The sequence below is a fragment of the Anoplophora glabripennis genome, unplaced genomic scaffold (genome assembly GCF_000390285.2).
Source record: "Anoplophora glabripennis isolate ALB-LARVAE unplaced genomic scaffold, Agla_2.0 scaffold14, whole genome shotgun sequence".
Taxonomy (NCBI): domain Eukaryota; kingdom Metazoa; phylum Arthropoda; class Insecta; order Coleoptera; family Cerambycidae; genus Anoplophora; species Anoplophora glabripennis.
The window spans coordinates 1,492,544-1,512,995 of NW_019416352.1; the positions used below are offsets into that span (position 1 = coordinate 1,492,544).

The 20,452-nt window shown below is 30.5% G+C and overlaps 1 protein-coding gene across 1 annotated transcript in view; it reads left to right on the forward strand.

The window, feature by feature from the left end:
* Positions 1 to 7,031: 7,031 nt before the first annotated feature.
* Positions 7,032 to 20,452, forward strand: part of LOC108904045 — a 65,839-nt gene continuing 52,418 nt past the window's right edge. Inside the window, exon 1 of the mRNA XM_018706420.2 lies at positions 7,032 to 7,241. Within this exon, the coding sequence (XP_018561936.1) occupies positions 7,176 to 7,241 (66 nt within the window). The 5' untranslated portion in view covers positions 7,032 to 7,175. The remainder of the gene's footprint in view (positions 7,242 to 20,452) is intronic.

The following is a 20,452-nucleotide window of genomic DNA, read 5'->3' on the forward strand; positions in this document are numbered from 1 at the left end:
TTTTAAATCACGGATAAAAAAATACTTAATAGAAAATGCCTTTTATAGTTTTGAAGATTTTATTGACAGTAATGTAGCTCGAATGTGAATGTTATCATTAATCTTAGTATGTCGTTTATCCTATTTATTTTAATTATATGTTGTTTATGTATATTTGTAAGTTAGTTAACTGCTATCATTATATGTATTGTTATTTACCACTTTCTTTTTTTTTTTTGGACACGTATAAACACTTTTATGTGTGTAACACTAGCCCTTATAAATAAAATAAAATAAATTAATTAAAATTGATCGTCGCGGCATTAAATCTTGTACTTTACTGTCTAGTTGTATAAATAACTATTCTAAAGAAAAGGTCCACAAAGATTTTTTATCAAGATATGTTGTTTACAAATTCAGTTTTTTAGAAATGAAGTTAATAATGTTTACTGCCATTTGAAATATCGAGTAGATTATTTCTAACTAAATTTGTATTATTGCAATTGCAAAAATATCTGAAAATCCCGTTTACTTCAGTAATAATTCTACATACATATATCGATTACTTCTCATTTCGATTTGATTACCTGGTAACTGCAACCGTTAATAAATTTTTATAGATGCGCTTAATTGCGAAGATTTGCATAAACCCGTCGATCCATTATTGCCCTTTTTAACAAGCCTATGGTTTTACGCTTAGCATAAACCACTATAATCATTCCCCTGAAAGAATCCACATCAATGAACGCATAATTCAGTGTTCTGTATAAGGAAGAAGGATATAAACGGAATCTCTTGTTGGAATGCAAATTAGCACCGTTTATTTAGCGAGCTGCAAATATTCATAAACAAATCCCAACGGAAATGCGAATTGTGTTTGTAGTGATAAAACGGGACACGAGTGATTTGTAAAGAAATTACTGAAAATTGCAGTTAACTTATTTCGGTTTTTACGTCGAGTTACGTCAAAATTTATAATTTTTTTCAGAAAAGCTTAGAGGATTAATTTTTAGTAAATTGTGTTTATTTGGTTTTCATAAAGAATTAGTTGATTTTCTTCAACCATATTTCTGTCTTAGAAGTCAGTTTGTTCAATATCTACGATCTAAATCAACTATGTTTGTAACTTTGTAGGGTGCCCCTCAAGGTTCAGTATTGGGGCCTCTGCTATTCATTTTGTCCATCAACGACATTGTGAAAGACCTGCATTGTTCACCTCTTCTTTACGCTGACGATACAAAATTATCATAGAGTGACAAAAAAATTACATAAATAAATGCATTGCTGTTTCATACTAAAAAAAATTGATAAAATTTAATTTTATTCCAAAGTCAATGGACATGGTTTAAATTGCACAAGTAATATGTCATATTTATAATATCACAACAACTCTACAGATTTTTTCTATTTAGAGACCCTCAAAATATACTTGAGTACCTAAACTGGAATATGATGAATACTATGATATACGAGTATGTATATTCAAAGAAAATTTTTGAAATTCTTAAGCTTTAAAATGGTCACCATTATCCTCCAATTGGCTATAATCAACAATTGCTATTAAACCCTTTAGGATATAAATCATTGTTGCAAAACTTTAAATAAATTTGTAAATGGACTGTCCTCAGATTATTCAAAAAATTAGTTGTAGAATGTCCGCTAAACCAATTCGGTTTACATCATTTTTCCTCGGAATAATATATGTATTTACTCATCGAAATTATCAGATTATGAAAATGACATTTTATATGTGTCTATTAGAATGAATGAATCAATGAATGAATGAATGAATGAATGAATGAAAGCATGAATGAATGAATGAATGAAAGCATGAATAAATGAATGAATGAATGAATGAATGAATGAATGAATGAATGAATGAATGAATGAATCAGAATTGTGAAATTTAGTTGAACACCGATTTCTTTTTTTGCAATTTCGATGGTTGATGTCTACTTAACTATTAGAGAAGGCATGTCAAAAAACGCTGATTATTTCAGTATTAACAATAGTATCAAAATAATCCAATTAGATGAAGGAGACATTCTCGTACCCTTGTGAGTTTTATGAGATCAACTTTGTAGTTTAAACTAGAATTAAAATAAAAGAGAACAAAAATACCAACCAAACTTTGAACTAGATAAAAAATAGAAAAATAACAATAAGTGTATACATAAATTACGGAAATATGTAGTATTAAAAAAAGAATAAAATAGAAATGCTTAGTGTTAAAAAATATATATAATTTTATCAATGAATAAAAATGAGCTCAAGTGATAAATTTCAACAAACAAAAAAGTGAATGAAAAAACAAATAAAAAATATCAATTATGAAAGCAGAACAATCCTTTAATATCTGCCAAATAAGATTGGAATATGTCCAGTCTGTTCTCGGTGTTAATTCTCCTTTGGTGTAAAGAAAACCTATTTAAAACTAAGCCCTGCAAAAAACTCCTTTACTCTTTTTCTAAAAAAGTTATATTACGAATTACATATGAGAGTACTAAATCCAGAGGTATACTCCAACTTGTGTCTTATATACAGTGTGACTCAATTCAAATAGAAACACTCTTTAGCGATTTTTTTATTTAAAATTTAATTACAGCACTGGATTCTATACCCTCTATACCTAGTAAACTGCATGAAATTTTCAGATTGAAATTAAAAATTAATGTTTAATTTGGTACATTTTATTTGTTTATTTCATATATTTATAATTCAATTGGTTGCTACTCCGTTTTCTTGTTTCTCAAAATTTAGTATAAACCACACTGAAGAGGTGCAGGCTCCAGTGGCGTAGTCGGATTTTAAATAAAAAAATCGTTAACAAATTTAAGAATAAATAAAAGTAGAATTTAATTATTTATTTTTATTTATATATTATATATTTATTTTTTATTTAATTATTAATTAAATTAACTCACATGTTTTGTGATGTAAAATATTATTTTAAGCAATATATTTAAAATAAACTAATTAAAACCGTCAATAAAAACCTGTTTTTCCATTTGAGTTGGATCGCACTGGTCAAATGGTCAAATTCTTTAATATTTTACTGTTATGTAAAGTAAATCTCAAATTTTGATATATTCAACAAAACCTCATCTATCCATCACATAGTCACCCAATATATGGTACTTCATCGAAAGCTCATCCCAGAAGACAATAACTTATTGTTAGTGGCGTATATATGTATCAGAAAAACCTTCGTCACCTTTAGGGATCAGGTTTATGAACAAACTAACCTAGTATCTATGGATTTGCCCTTATCCCCAGATTGAACAAATATCAACTTGGAAGCCTTCAATAGAAAGGCTTTGAAGTTGACTTTTAAGCCATAATGCTGATTCAGATGTGTAGGCAATACAAATGTCTTTTGAAACTTGAAACATCGACATGTCTAAACCGATGACGTGGCAACTATTAACCTACTCAAAAGAGAGGAACATTATGTTTATTTAAAACTTAATGCTAAATTTATTTTTATTAAATACAGTTCTATCAACCTTTTGCTATAAGTACTTTTTTAACTTTCAGAGAATGACAAATATTTATTTGAAACGAATTTTACTGCAACAAACTGCAGATTCTTTGGGCAATTCCAGCTTGGTCATGTCAAGCGTTGCCACGAAAGTTTGCTTTATGTAACGGTCATAAGAGGTATTATGTATGCTTGGGTAGCACTGAGCTTTAATAAACGTATTATTATATTGCAGTATAAGTCAACTACCGTAAATATTAGCGTTACGATCATAAAATACAAGTGAAATTAATACAGAGATTCCTGAATGTATTTAACTATTGATAAAGTATCTAAATATATCATTTAAGAAAGTTATATTCTCTCTTCGTATTGACGACGTTATTAATTTTTACTAATTTGAAATCAAAAGAAAAAATAGGTACTGTGTTTTAAAAAAGTGCATTTTCCTTCTATCTAAGGAGATTCGAATTTCTGAAAATGTGTCAAGAATCCGTAATTTCTGTTTCAATAATATTTTGATTCTGAACTACCAATTTTTCCCAGATTTTCTAAAGCATTCTTGAAAACGCACAGTCAATAAAACTTTGAAATCAAGTAGTAGTTCTGTGTTTGGTGTAATTAGCAAGAAAAATACTGCACCTGCATTGTGGTTAGTTAAAATGCATAAATATACACAGATTAAAATCGACATCCGATTTCCTTCCTTCCTTTCCTCACATGGAACAGCGGGAATGATGTCTATCTGAATCTAATTGTAAATGTTTTGGTCGTTAATTATGAAAAATAATTTTTAATGATTCTATTTTCTTAATCAAATTCTGACGACATCTTTAAAAGATATGTTGTGTTTGGTAGAATCAAATATATTAGGATGCTAAATAGTGTCTTTCGTTTTCAATTTTATTGTAGAAATCGCTAGCGGACTTCCCCAGCAACATTTTACAAAATATATCTTTTACGGGCTAAAATTTTTTGCTTCATACTTGATTTACTATAGAAGAAAGAGAGAAAATTATATTCCTGCCGAAATTTTTAAAAATATACAAGAGAAGAACGCAACTGATTGTGTCTTGTATCTCTAAAAGTTCGTTTTTTATCAACTTCTGCTGAAGTGCAGAAAAACTTATTGTTTTCTTAGTCAATCTTTTTAATCATTAAATGAAAAATTATCTCCAAAAAATTCCAGTCTGACAGGGATAGTCTTTTCATGTATTATTATTAACAAAATCGTATTTTCCTTTAAAACTGAAGAGAATTTTTTTGTTGAAAGGGAATTACAAAAATATATTCAAATAAACAAAGAACCAGTGCATTTTTTTTCTAAGTTGGACATCACTTCCAAAGCCAAGCCCCTGGTGGCATAATAAAATTCTAATTTCGGTAAAAATTTGATTGGATTGAAACATTTATATGATACAGATTTAAAATATGGTAGATTTATCAGATATACAGGGTGACATAGAAAAAAGTACATTGCATAGTGCCACACAATAGAGGACACTAAAATAAGAAGAAAAGTTCCTATGAACATGGGTCAGCAAGGCCTTCGGTTAAAAGATACGGGGTGTTGAATTTTATTTTTGTTTGGGTTTTTTTTTAATATCTTTAGCCAGAGACGCAAGAAATGGATAAAATGTGGTATACAGGGGTTTTTTTATCATGCTAAATTCAAATATGATCTTAGTTTTGTGATTACTGATAGAGGGCGCTACATACAGGGTTCCATATCTATTGAATCGGTCCTAACTTTTTTGCTATACACTGTATGTCATTTTCGACTGAAAAAAAATTGTTATCCCTTCTTTATACGTAAGAAAGGTATACCTTGTCCAAGTCGCTAGAAGCAATAGTTCCAGTACAAAAGCCGACAATGCACGCAAATTATTCAACCTACATAACATGCACCATTGGAGTGATGAAAATCCTAATTAAACTATAATTCGGAGTCACCAATATGGGTTTTCTATTAATGTGTGGGCAGGTATAATCGACAATTACTTAATTGGCCCATTTCGATTGCCCAATCGATTGACAGGTGCACTGTATCGAAATTTCTTGGAGAATGATTTAAACACATTATTAGAGGATGTCCCATTGGCCATTATTGGAAGAATGTATTACATGCATGATGGGGCGCCAGCTCACTTTTCTCGAGTGGCAAGGGAATATTTGGACAGGAGATTTGGAAATAGGTGGATTGGTCGAAGAGGGCCTGTACCCTGGCCAGCTCGTAGTCCCGACCTTAATCCCCTCGATTTTTCATTTTGGGGATTTATGAAAAATGAAGTTTATGCTGTAGAAATACATAATGAAGAACAATTATGGATAAGAATTATGGAATCGGCAGATAGATTTCATAATAACCTAGGAATATTTCAAAGATGCCGTAAATCATTAAGAAGAAGAATGGAAAAATGTATTGAAGTACAAGGGCAACAATTTGAACTTCTTCTAAAAACTTAATGTTTTGTTTTAATTAATCATATTTTTCATCATACCATTAAAATTTAATTGTTGAAGTATTTATCATTGTTTTTGCAAATAAAAAAATATTAAAATTCAACACCCCGTATCCTTTAACCGAAGGCCTTGCGGACCCATGTTCATAGGAACTTTTTTTCTTGTTTTAGTGTCCTCTATTGTATGACACTATGCAATGTACTTTTTTCTATGTCACCCTAAAAAAATCAATTTTCAACGCACTGTCGACAGTTAGAAATTGGTTGAGTCCATATTTTTACTCAAAATGTTCAGTAATTTTCACAATACGTTTTTTATGTCAAAATTTGAGTTTTGTATTATAATGTGATGTGTCTGAATTTGTTATTTATGAAAAAATGTACAGATTCCTAAATAACATGTTTTTTTTCCGTACAGATCCATAGAAATAAATTTAGTTTATTTTATTAATGAAATCGATTCACTTCTTAAAAGTGCAAACTGCATTCAATTAGTTTAAATGATGATTTAGTATATTTTTTTTTTCATTATATCGACAATTTCTTTACAAACTCTGGTGTACCACAAGACTCATCTTTGAGACCACTCCATTTTTAATTTTCATACGATTTGCTAATGGAAGTATCATCAGAATGTCTCACTTTGATTGTCAGTGTCAACATTTCAGATAATTAAAAATGCAATTTTTCCACACGAAACAACAAAGCCAGATATTCTTCAAATTAATTAATCGATAACTTTGAAGCTTTACTCTCCTTCATATGTGAATTAGTTTTTTAAACTGCGAAAATGTCAATAAAAATTTTACTGAACTGTCAAAATTTCGTTTGAAGCAACAGTTAGATGTTTTGCTTTCAAAACACTCTTTATAAAAATGGACAATTTGGTATTTTGACGAGAAAAATAAGTAAGTCATGGAAATAGCGCTCTACGGGAGGTCAGGTAATTTAAAAAGCTGATACACCCAGCGCATCCACCATAAAAGTGCATCTCCGAAATCGCGCCTTTTTCGAGGCCACCCTATACGTATCCACTGCAGCTTACTATACTCCATACGGCCCAGCGGTAACATCTTCTTTGGCGATCATTCATCGCGTGCGCCTTCAGAGTTGAACAACGCGCCCAAGAACTTGTCACACGCGCTTGAGGATTCCCAACTCACGCGAGCGAAGCCACATAAAAACGCATTTTCGTCGGTGATTGCGTCGGATCGAGATTTTGTATTTTCTGTACAGAACAAATTTGGTGTTTTATGTGTTTGTTTGACTTTTCAGTGAAGATGAACTTGTTGGTATTTTTGTCCAGTTGCGTGCTTTTGGTAAGAAAGAATTATTACATTTCAATCCGAATGACTTTTCTTAAGACGTACCAACAAAAGTATACTCGTATGAACACGGTTTATCGTAGACTTTATTTCTGACAAATATAAATCCATTTTCTGAGTCCACTTAAATTTAAAATGCAAATTTGACATAATTTTATATGTAAATACGTTTTAGAACACCTTCAAGAAGTTATGTCAGCTTAAAATTTATTAAAAATCAAGACAAATTGTGTGAACTGTCTCTATTTGGACAATACATCATTTTTCGTAGGTACCCTTCATTTCTGCTAGACCAATATAACAATTTCAATATTTATTACACTTGACAGCCATATAAATGATGTAAATATTAAAGAAATAAATTTATTTTAATGAATCAGACCCCGTTCATGGATTAAATGATCTTTAATGTATGTTCCTATTATTTTACTTCGCAATTAGTTTTTTTTTGTTCTTAAGAAGAGGACTTATAAGGAAAAAATACGGATATTACGTATATACGACACCCTGTATATGTGTCCCGGATAAGAACCAACACAGGGCATGTAGAGATGTCCAAAATATTGTAATTTAACCAAACTTACCTATATACAAATTTGCACCCCTGAGGAGTTATTAGCCCCCAAAGTGGGGCCCTAAATTTCGAAAAAAATTATTATCTTTGCAACACTTTACCGTAAAAGAACCAAATTTGGTACATGATTTAGGTTTATTACTGGTCTTCTTTGACTACCTATGATTTAAAGTTAATTGAAGCACTAAAATTGTAGGTACCTAACTTTTTTTGCATTGACCGAATTGAAAAATAGTAGCATCTATTAATTCACAGCAGAATTTAATTTTAAATTTGTCTTTACTCTTGTTAAATTTTAAAAAACTTTTTGGTTCCCAAGACAAACCATATTAACTGACATAAGATTTCAACAGTGTTCATTACAAAATAATCAAAAAGTCAGTAGTAGGCTTTATCTTTCAAATTTGACAATTGACCAAATAAATTTTACTTCACTTTTCTCTTAATTCTACAAAAAGAAAACAAGTACCTAGGTTGTTTTTAAATAAGCGAATATTCTATTAAGTAAAAAACACAAATAAATAATAAAAATAATAATTGATATTTTTTCAACAATCAGAGGCAATTGTTGAAATAAAATAATTTTATTACTAACTAACAAGTTTGAAGTTTCTTAAAATTTAACAAGAGTAAAAAAATTTTTAAAATTAAATTCTGCTGTGAATTAATATTATCATTTTTCAATTTGGTCAATGAAAAAAAGTACAATTTTAGGGGTGAGTCATCCCCAATGAACACCTTGTAGTGCTTCAATTAACTTTAAATCATAGCCAAAGTAGACCAGTAATAAACCTAAATCATGTACCGAATTTGGTTCTTCTGCGGTAAAGTGTTGCAGATATATTAATTTTTTTCTCGAACTTTGGTTAAATTACAGTATTTTAGACACCCCTACATGTACCTGCCCTGTGTCGGTTCTTATGCGGGACACCCTGTATATTTTCATTGCTTATTAAGCATTACTTCTAGCTGTATCTATGAATATTCGTTTAAATTAGTTATTTATTCAGGAATTATAAAAGTTTTAATGGATCTCAGGGTAAGGAAGTAGGATCAGAAATAATTTATATTAAGAAAATAGATGCATTTCTATAATGGGTGTACCGAACAGTAAAGTCACCTTTGTAGTCCACTTTTGATTAGTGCTAGTGACATCAAATTGGATATTAATAAAATAAGCAACGAATAGACTAATTCCATGAAGAAATCATTTCTCTATACTCCTAGTTTATTAAGAAAATGCCACAATTTCCGAAATTTAAATGGCATACTCTTAAATTCTTCTAGAAAATATCCAGATCATTTTAATTTACCTATTGGAAAATTAAATTTTATGCAGACGTCGAAAATATTGCTATTTATATCTAGTTAAAGATTACTAGAGTGATTTTTTCTAATTTTTTTTTCTACTATTATGCCAAAATCACATAAAACTTTAATAAATATACGGTAATAAAAAAAGTTTAACTTTTTTGAAATAAATTGTAACTAAAACGAAGACAAAGTGTTCAAATGTAATTTCCAAACGAAATAATAAAGAAAACATAGCCCTGCCCATAAAAATTAACTGACTCTACGACTTTCGGAACACCCTGTATATTAAATCTGAAATAGTTAATGAAAACAAGTTTCTGTTTTGCTAAAAAAATCCAGGATAATTCTTAACAATTTGCTACATGGTGAGTCCTGAGAATTGCACCAAAGGTTTAGAGGTCAATGGTGATGTTTTGAACATTCAATCAAAGATTATGATTAATATAATATCAATAAATTATTATTTTTTATTGAAATGTGTTTCTTATTATTTTGACGTATAGAATCCATTTCTGAAGTTTGGTGCAATTCTCCCGACTCGCTGTATAGTAAATCAATTTAAAAAAAAATTGAGGAAATAGAAACATTGTTTGACATCATAAAACCGGCCAACAACGAAAAACGCCCTGTAAATATCTTTCAAGGGAATCATCACGTGTTTTTCACCAATCAATTGTATCAAAAATCGAACTCAAGACATATTTTGTCTCCCAACATGTGAGAAACGCACCAAAAGTGCCCAAATTATAGTCCACCCTGTGCATTACTTTTAAGGATATTCTATGATCTAGGTTCAAAATATTTGATCAATAATAATTAATTCCTCTGAATATTTTGTAACCGTCAGAATAATTAATATGGATTTCGTACACCAAACTATGCTAAAAAATTGTCACTTGAAACATTTTATTACAAAGTAACAGGTATACAACCTTTTACAGAAAGTGTGTTATCATGATGTCATATGCAGACCTAATAAAAATATACACGCAGTGGGATTTCGTCCTTCCAGTATAACTGTTCAATTTTTATGTTAAAAAGATGTAAAGTTTTAAGAACAGTGTAGATTACGCCCAGGTTTTCATATAAACTACACTAATTTCCATAATATAGTTGTTGTGACCGTTACTTCCTCATATACACAAATATGAACTGTTGTGTCTGTTACCATACCTCAAGTGTTAATAAATCAAACGATATAAGGATATACCAGCACTATTAGGTGACATACTGAAAGATGTTAAGAAGTATACGTATAATTTTATAACAGAGATAACCTGGTATTATCTTATTATACTAAATTTTTCAAACGTTAAAAGATAATTTTGTTACAAGAACTGATTTAAAAGTAAGACTTACACTGTGATGAGGAATGTAAAAGTACTGGAAATAGAAATTGTTCTGTTCGTTGCTGCAATATTTTGGTATGGTATATGTTAAATCAGAAAGCGTCAGCGTTATCTCGACTTAAATCAGCAAATCTAGCTTCAAACACTATCACTTAGTTGCAAAACATAATTTCTAGTTTGGCAACTAGAGAAGTTTTCTTAGAAATGTGTTTACTTTATGTTCAATAGATTCAAACATATTTTCAACTAACCTAATCCGCGAAAGGAGATATTGTAAGCAACGTAATAATAAACAAAATCAGCACAAGGATAGTATACTGTTAGCAATAAAAAGCAATTTCCTTTGCACGTCCTGTATCCTGTTTGTTAATCAGCCAGTTTTTTTCTTAAATACGTACAAACAGAACCATAAATACGTTCTGTATTAATACTAAGGTTGTAATTAATTGAAGCAGATAGTTTTCATATTGATTAACAGGTTTCCATCACAAATGACTACTGTGACCGATTTTATGCAAAGCAAATCCAAGGAATTAAACAGAGACATTTTTACAATTTTAACCATGTAATTAGAGTGTCCTAATGTTACATATATGTCAGCTTCCAGCTAACAAGCAGCATATGCTTACAATATATGATATTTGTAGCAAATTGTTAAATTGCCTCCTCAACTTTTTTACTTTCAAACTAGTTACATAAAGACGAGAACTATCACGACAAGCATAAAACAGCCGGTTTCCAGGTAATAATGCTGTTTGTTTAGTACCCTACACATTTATGAAAACTTCCGAAGAACAGCTTGAAGGTGCTTGGAATAAATCTTCGCTTGGTCTTAACACCTGTACCGTACCGCGATTTGAAACACCTTTGATCCTTTGAATAAAATTGAATGAGAAACGCATGACACAGAAATATAATGGAGCATATTGATGGAAGATAATGCTGTATTGAGTAGTTGGATTGTTAGATCCTTTGCAGCTGCATATTCCATTGTTGCTCCAAGTATTTGGCAGTTAAAACGCAATGCAGAAGTAGAACGCCAATTATTTTCTGTTTATATAATAAAATTCTGCAACTGTAAAAGATACTGAAACAAAATGAAGGGATATATTAATTGCAGGTGACATTTTAAGTATTATTTTACAAGCATAGTCTTCCGAAGTTAGTTGTACATGTATGAAAACGACTAGCAATAAAAATTAATGAGTTTCATAGGCGTCCCTAAAAAGTTTTCTGCTAAAAGTAAAAAATTATAAATTATAATAATTCGTATATAATGTGTAGAAAATTTCAATTATATATTCATTCACCAACAACATATTTTAATTATCCGTCCTCAAACAATTTTATTATATTGATGGTAAATATCGTTTTGTTCTGTTTCAAAAGGTCTCCAAAATGCCATATTGTGATAATATCCCTCTTATTTCTCCCTTTCGCAATTAATTTTAATATGAATGATTAATAGAAGGTGCCTATAGTAAATTAAAATTACCTGAATCACTCCAAATTCTGCATTTCTGCACTGCACTGCTAGGCCATTTGTTGACAACCAAATTTATGGCCAGGTGGTCCAGTGCGGCTGTGTCTGTGCCCCGTTTGCCCGCGCGCTCATTCTTCAACTGGGCGACTATACCTGTATATGGGCATGGCTAAATAAAAGTGGGAACAAGTTTTTCAAATATTTCAATGCTGAGTTGCTGCGTCAGCGACCGAAGCTGGTACGTATTGCCAACCTCTTGGTTCTTCAATTGAGATCGGAAAGACTATAATAGCAAAAAATTTTAAATCCAATGAAAATGTAATTTACAATTTTTAGTCTGGAATTCAATAAAAGTTGTAATTTATTTTAAATAAAATTGGAATTGCATTGAAATTTATTTGGAACATTGGTAATAAAAATCTAGTTCAAGCTTCATAATGTTTTTATAATTTATTACTGGGAGTGTTAGTTGAAATAGGGTGGCAACCATGGGCGACGCCAGAAAATGCTTATGAGCCTGATTTTTCTGAAGAGGACATTAATGAAAATGATGACGACGAAATTGATATTAATATTGAAAATGAAACTGAAAATTTATAAGATATATATGATTAATTGTTGTTTAAATAAATAAATAATAATATCCAATTACCTAGAAACTTATTTTAACTTTCATATTCACAAAAATACATTTATTAGACAAAATAATACCGAAAGTAATAAAAATTTTATAAAAATAAGAAAAAGTATCGTTAAATCGACACATCTCGTTTGATTTTAATTCTATAAACTTCTACTAGGCACCATTTTAAAGGTCTTGAAACTAGCTTTCATTTGAATATGGCATTACATATACCTAAATTAACTCAGAAAAAAGTTATAAGACGAAAATCGTCAAAAAAGGGCAAAAATTGGCCAAAAATCCAAAAAGTAGCCAACTTTAATCCAATGTATCTCGGTTTCTATTAGTCGTAGGTACTTTGATAAACTCTTATTTTAAAGGGAAAAACATTAACTTTATTTTCTGTGAAGCAATGCCTATAGGTACCTAACTCCTCTCAGAAAAAAGTTGTGGGCCAAAAATTAAAAAAAAACGCATTTTTTTTGTTTTTTTACTCGTTTTTTGGGCATATTTTAGTTAAAAATTAATTTATTTTACTTCAGAAGGTCTCATTTTGATGGAAAATTCAATTTGCCACAACTTTTCTGTTTAGTTGCATAGTTTTCGAGTAAAACTCAAAAAACTGAAAATACCACCTTTTTACTTCGTTCTCAAAAACGCACCCCTTTAAAAGGTAGCACTCTGCGGTTTTACCATTTTTTAGGGTCAATGGAGGATATTAAACAATAAAATTTCTGTTACTTTGTAATTCCTTTGTACCCTCTTTTTTTACATAGTCAATAGCCTAAAACTGAGTGCAGCAAGACAAATAATGCGGTAGTTATATTTTCTGTATTTTCAAGATGTATATCATTCATACTGTTATTACGCGAATTAAAATAATTCTCGTGGAACTCCAAATGAAATGAACAAAGAAACAGAATATAGAACAGGTCGGGAAATTTAAATGGTTATAGATATACAAGGATTAGAAAGGATAAAGGCACATCTAATATGATAATCACTGAAGCAAGTACTTCATCTTAAGAAAATCTCAAATTGTACTGTAAATTGCAGTGATACTATCTACATCCCTGGTTAAACACTTCACTGTTACTTAAAAGTTTGCGGGACTTCGAGTATTTCATATTTGACAAAATTACATCCTGTCACTAGATTGGACGACCAGTTTCGTATAGTGTCGAAATTAGCTCGCCAACTTTGACGCATCCCGTATACATTTCCATAAATTAGCTTCTGAAATGAAAATCGCTTGATATTAAATTGGTTTTGCGTGTCCCTAAGTCTCACTTAATATGCACCTTGCAATTTCCACTCCAATGCATCCAAAAAGGAATGATTAACTTACCGTATATACCCTCTATTTACCAAGCAGCCACCCCAGAATCAAGCGGTTGACAAATCGCGCTCTTAGTCTGGGGTTAACTACCTCCGGACTGTAGATCTCCAGTTTTTGCCGTTTTTTTACTCAATTCGATTTCGTTCCGCGGCAATCATTTGGTCTTTCCGAATTACTTTTCTGATAGGCCCTAAATTCGATTGCCGGTCGTCAGGGCCGTCGTGTGGGCTCGACGAAGGGCAATTTTACTACCTATAAGTGGATTCTGTACCAATTCGAAGTCAGGTATTACTTTTCATTCGATTTAGAGGTGAGTTATTTTACACTCAACAAAACAATTAAAGGAGCAGAAAAATTTCCAATTTTTTTTAGTGATTTTTGAATTTCAGAAAGATTTTTTGGAAAATCAACGATTACTTTGCAAATATTGCGAAAAGTACCAATGTTCGTAGGTTTCTTTTAGCTGAATACATGTCTCTAAATTTTGAAAACGATCTGCCTAATCTTTTTTCTTTCCTGAATCGTCAAAGTTTTATAAAAGATTAAATTAGCAGGTTTAATGCTCCTTAAACATCAATTAATGATTAATAGATTAATCAAATATTTTCTCGTTATTTTTCTCACATTTTCGTGTAAAATAATGAAATATCGAAACTTTTCATATTTTCAACTTTTTTTAAATTCCCACAAAATTTTTTTTCTCTACATTTGAAATATTCAATGTTAAAATTGTAAAAAAGAGGAAGCAAATAAATTTTTAAAAATTTCATTTTTTTTAATTTATTTTTTTGCTGGGTTCATAATTTGCAAAAGAGATACCCAGTCACTTGGAATTAGCGAAATAGGAGATTTTGTTAAAATAGTTCGAGGTGTAATTCAATAAAATACAGCTTGCTGTTTGAAATTTTTAAGAAGTTAATTTTACTCAAAAGTTTAAAGCAATCATTAAAGATAATATTATAATATATAATCAATTTTTGTATGTAACGTTTCGTCTCTCCAGGACCATCATCAACTTCATTGTTTTAAATACGACCCTAGGAATTTTATTACATTTTTTGCAAGCCTTCATGACCCCCAATATTCTACTGTCTCAGCCCGAACCAGATTCAGGTGATTCTTTCAGCATAGGACAAATGTATATCTCTCTCGTACCATTTTGATGAAAGTGAAAAAGAACTAGAAGCTTCATTCTTATTTTTTTTTAAATTATTATCTTCAAATTCTGATTCTCTAGCATATTTCTTCAAATTTCATATGTTTACCCCTCGCAATTGCAGCCGATGAACGCCGCTGACCTGGCACGTGCAGCCATGAGCAGCCTCGCAGGCAATAACCTAATGGGGTGGTGCCAAAAACTACGGCTATATATTTCTGAAGCAAGTGAAAGCTGTTGCACATGGTGTACGTTTTAAGTAATAGCTTGAAAACCACTTGTAAATAAAATAATGATTTTTGCAACATAAAAGATAATACAACTGTAGATAAGATAAAAAGAACCTTAAAAATTGGAATAAAGTATAGTAAGTAAAGGTTTTGATGCAGAATTATTTTATATTTATTATTTCTTTTTTTAGTTTCGTTTTATTTCTTTCTTTAATTTTGGGTGTTTTTTAGTTTTGTGTTTTTCAGTTTAATTTAGTGTTATTGTGTGTTTTTTAGTTTTGTATATTTTAATTTTCTGTTTTCTGATGTTTTTTTTAGTGTGTGTTGTTGTCTGTTTTTTAGTTTCGTATGTTTTAGTTTTGTTTTTTAATGTTTTTTTTAATGTATGTGTTTTGTGTGTTTTTTAGTTTAGTGATATTGTGTTTTTTTTTTTGTGTTTTTTAGTTTAGTGTGTTTTTTAGTATAGTTTACTGTTGTTGTGTGTTTTTAGTTTTGTATGTATTAGTTTTGTGTTTTTTGAAAGTTTTTTTTAGTATGTGTGTTTTATGTATTTTTAGTTTAGTTTAGTGTTGTGCTTTTTAGTTTTGTGACTTTTTTAATGTTTTTTTAGTGTGTGTTTTGTTTTTTAGTTTTGTGTTTTTTAATTTAGTCTGTTTTAGTGCGTTTTAATGTTTTTTTAATGTGTGTGTTTTAGTTTAGTTTAGTGTTGTTGTGTGTTTTTTAGTTTTGTGTTTTTAGTTTAGTCTGTGTTTAGTGTTTTTTAATGGTTTTTCAGTGTGTGTTTTATGTGTTTTTTAGTTTTGTATGTTTTTTAGTTTCGTGTGTTTTTAAATTGTGTGTGTTTAGTTGTGTTGTGTGTGTCTGTTGTGTTTTGTGTGTTTCTAGTTTTTTGTAAAAAGATTTTTAATGCTAATAGATATATTCATCTCTGTTGAGAAAGCAATGAATGGAAGTATATTATAACTTGATGATTACATTTTATTTAAAACTGTATTTAGAAAAAAATCCTCTAAATATTTTTTGCGAAATGAACAATTTTGTAGTCATTTTCGATTTATTTAACTACATTTACACATAATTGAAAAATTTGTTTTACTGTTTGCTTATATGCTGAAGTTTGTTTTTTCTTATATGTACTGTAGTTTCTTTTTTCCTGATGATGGCATAATAGCTGAAACTAGTAGAAAAGGTAAATAAACGTTTATATTAAATTAAAAAGGACCGACATTCAATATAACAGTAGATTTTCGTCCTGAATTTAAAGTATACTATTAAATAATTTAATCTGTCATACTGGTAGTAGGGAATCCCCTCGTGATCCCCTCGTTACTAAATATATTAGGATATACCAACAAAAAGTAATTTTGGAGATGTAATGCTGGTTGCAAGATCGTTTACGAATTGTTTGTTCACGAAGGCTCCAAATTTGAGCCTTGTAGTATTCCAGAATTGACCAAAAATAACATATCCAAATAATAGGTATTAGCGGAAAACACGGAGGTATTTGACATATTGAAATATAATATTGCAAATTTATTGTTATTAAAAAATTGTCGTTACTTTTACTTCTTGCAAAATTAGTATACCTAGTGAAAATAAGACTAATCACAGTCATTATCTACAGTCTTGTTCCTCCTGAATGAGTAAAATTCTTACACTCCGTAAACAAAGACAGTGATCATCCAAGATAAAGAGCAGGTAGTTATACTTGTACGTATGCGTTGCATCAATGTCCCTTGACGGAAACCCGTTAATTTTAAATTCTCATTAAAACAGCGTGTGAAATACGTTCGGCCGTCAACGAAAACCGTTAAGGAGCTGTTATTTTTTTCACGGATCCTCCGTTGCAGTTTTGCTCATCTAAAAAGTGAATTTATTCAAAATGCGCCGGCTTACCTGTAATAAACACCCATAACACGTTATGTACAGTTATGCGTGGCACTTGCGGGTTTATTTTCGGACCACAAGATGTGCGTTATAGCTTGTCATATTTCAACTGCGGACCCCATTGGGTAACCTACATGTCGCCCAGGTAATATTACAAAGTTTATGGGTAGTAACTGAAAGTTTAAGTCACTAGACCGTAAGCAATCACTAGAAGTTTATCTTAGTGGACATTTCTTAAAATATTACTTTTACAATTTTATACAGTGATACCTATAGTTTACAATAAAAGTCATCCAATTAAAATGAACTTTTTTGGGCCCATCAAATATACTAGTAGCAAACGGACTGTAACATCATTTAAAAAACAGTTTGTAGATATATGCTTAGAATATGTTTCCTACTCCAATTTACCATTAATTAATTTTTTATAAACATTTTTATGCAAAAAACGCATTTTTTTTTAGTTTTTTGCTTATAGAACTTAAACTAACGCAGCAATCTGAATGCTATAGAGATAATTTGTAGAGAATCGAAAAACGAATAAAACGAGAGGTCGATCGATCCGTTCGGATAATTAGAAACGAAGAAAACCCGGAAAAATCGGAAAATTTAGCGTTTTTTTAAAAATTCATTACTCCGCCATTTTTCAAGTTGTAGAGCTGATCCTATGCACAAAAGTATTGAATTATACAGGGTGATTCAGAACTTATCGAAAAAAAAAATACTGGATGTACAGGGGACCCTTACAAATACAATTTTGTAAAGAAAAAATCAAAAAGGTCAGTTCGAAATTGATTTAAAAATACACGTCTGCACGGCACTGGAAACTGGTCCACTGTAAAACCTGACCTCGCACAATGCGACCGGTATGGCGGCGTAATAAAAACGGACAAAAACTTTCGCAAGGAAAGAAATATGTAAATAGAATTTTATCGCACCTATTTTATATCGGCAAATTAAAATGCTTTTGCCTTTATTAATTATTATTAAAATTAATTTGTGTTTTTAAATAATAAAATCATTTGACACACCCGATGCTGCAACATCAATTGTTCAAAATTTTATCCACTCACGTGTAAACACATTTGGGTCCGTCTTACTCACTTTTTACGAACTAACACAAATGATGTCTTGCTTCACCATAATACAAATGTTGTCTTGCTTCATCATAAATTAAAACGATATCCATCAACTCTGTTGCTATACACGCAAGCCATTTTTGTCACTAACTACTAAAAAACTGATGTAAATACCACAGATAACAGATAAAAACTACCGCAATGACGGATTTCAGTATTAGGAGTCACATGGCTCTCCACGCGTATTGCGAATGACGCTAGAGACTCCAGAGAGTTGTCCAGCCATGTAGTGGTTTAATGTGCTATAACTTCAATAATTTTTTTCTCAGGAACTGTAAGGATTTTACAAAAATTTTTTTTATAATATTGACTCCATTTCTCATGCCGCATCTATTCCCAAATTGTTGTGGATAAGTTGTGAATCACCCTGTATGTACTTTAGGTGTGCACAGGTGCTGTCGGACCATTAGTTTTGGCACAATTGCAGTTTCGTCTTATTCGTATTTCGATTCTCTACAAATTGTCTCTTTATAGCATTCAGATTGCTTCGTTAGTTTAGGTTTTATAAGAAAAAAACTAAAAAAATGCGTTTTTTCCATAAATATGTTTATAAAAAATTAATTAATAGTAAATTGGAGTAGGAAACATAATATAAGCATATATCTACAGACTGTGTTTCGTAGGATGGCACCGTCCGTTTGCTACTAGTATTTTCCTCACAAATAAAACCTCTACATATTGATTGGCCTATTTTGGGAACGTTAAATACCAATGTGTAAGGAGTGACACCTCGTTGGATAGTCCTTTTAAATAATAATTCTGTGGTGCTGATGTTCCTCGATATATCAAATGATTTTCAAGTGGTGCTCAAAATTCAGTATCGGAAGTCTTTGAAGAGCAATTTCACAAATACTGTTTCGGATATGAAAGAAAAACAATCATCAGGGAATTGGTGTTTAAAAGGGTTATCCACTTCGTCGTACCCTGATATTTGAAAAAATTAGCTTGACGTCTTATCCAGAACGCGACTAGCGCTACCTATGCTTCAAAAAGTGCGGGACAAAAAAGCAAAATCGACCTATTCCGGCATTTTGTATAACAAAAGTTTTATGAATTTTTTACAAAGTTTTTGAACTTATGGTATAGGTATTTAAAATATATTTTTTATACTTAAATCGTCCCTGAAAACTCTCGACCAGCACTGATAAAAATTTAAGGAAGAATTATACAAATACTTCCTTTTACGTGTTATTTTCGTTTCCTTCTCTTTCTCTAAATTTTTTATTTAATTCAGATTAATAATGTGATCGAGTTCCCCAAACATGCTCACTTTTAAATTTTTCAAATTCCGTCTTGTTTGTGTTGAAGCGAAACTCAAGGCGGCTAAATATACTAAATATTTGTCAACGTCCACAAAAATGTTTACCCATACATGCGATAAGTTGCCCGTATATTGAATAAGGGATCAGGGCTAGAATTAAAATATGAGAAAATATTATATTTATGAAAGAAATAATAAAGTTGAAACAATTTAATTGTTACTAGCTATCCTTTTTCTATTTTCCATTATTTTTTGCAATTATCTTAATGCTGATGATTCTGATAAAATCAAATACCTAAATATCTTTTATGTAAGATTCTCGAATCAAATTCAGAGGAACAGTTAGTATTTACTGCAATAATTGTGCACTTCGAATAACACATAAATCGTGCAGCAATTTCACATCCCACAGAGTTCTTGATTATTTAGATATCAGAAATGAATATATTCTAAAATGTGCCTTTTTGTTATCATTGCAAATTTAAGTGCTGTGTTAAACAGCAACGCAAACACATTTTGCCAAAACAAACAAACAAATTAACGACCCACTCCTCTCTAAACGCATAATTAAATATTAACATTAGATTTTGATACACGTATTTTTACAGTTTCAATTTACAAACAAGGTATGGGCACATGGTGTTATTGACCTTATTATTTTTCTACTTAACCAGTCATCCATAGAGAGAAGCACTAAAGGATAATCGTTTTATAATTTTCATTTCTCGAATGCCAGCGTGATCTTGTAAGAAATAATGTAAACACGATTATTATGTAGGTGAATATTTCTCGATCACACGTTTTTATAAGGTAGCAAATTTTTTACTGGGACACTTTTAGCTATACTTTCG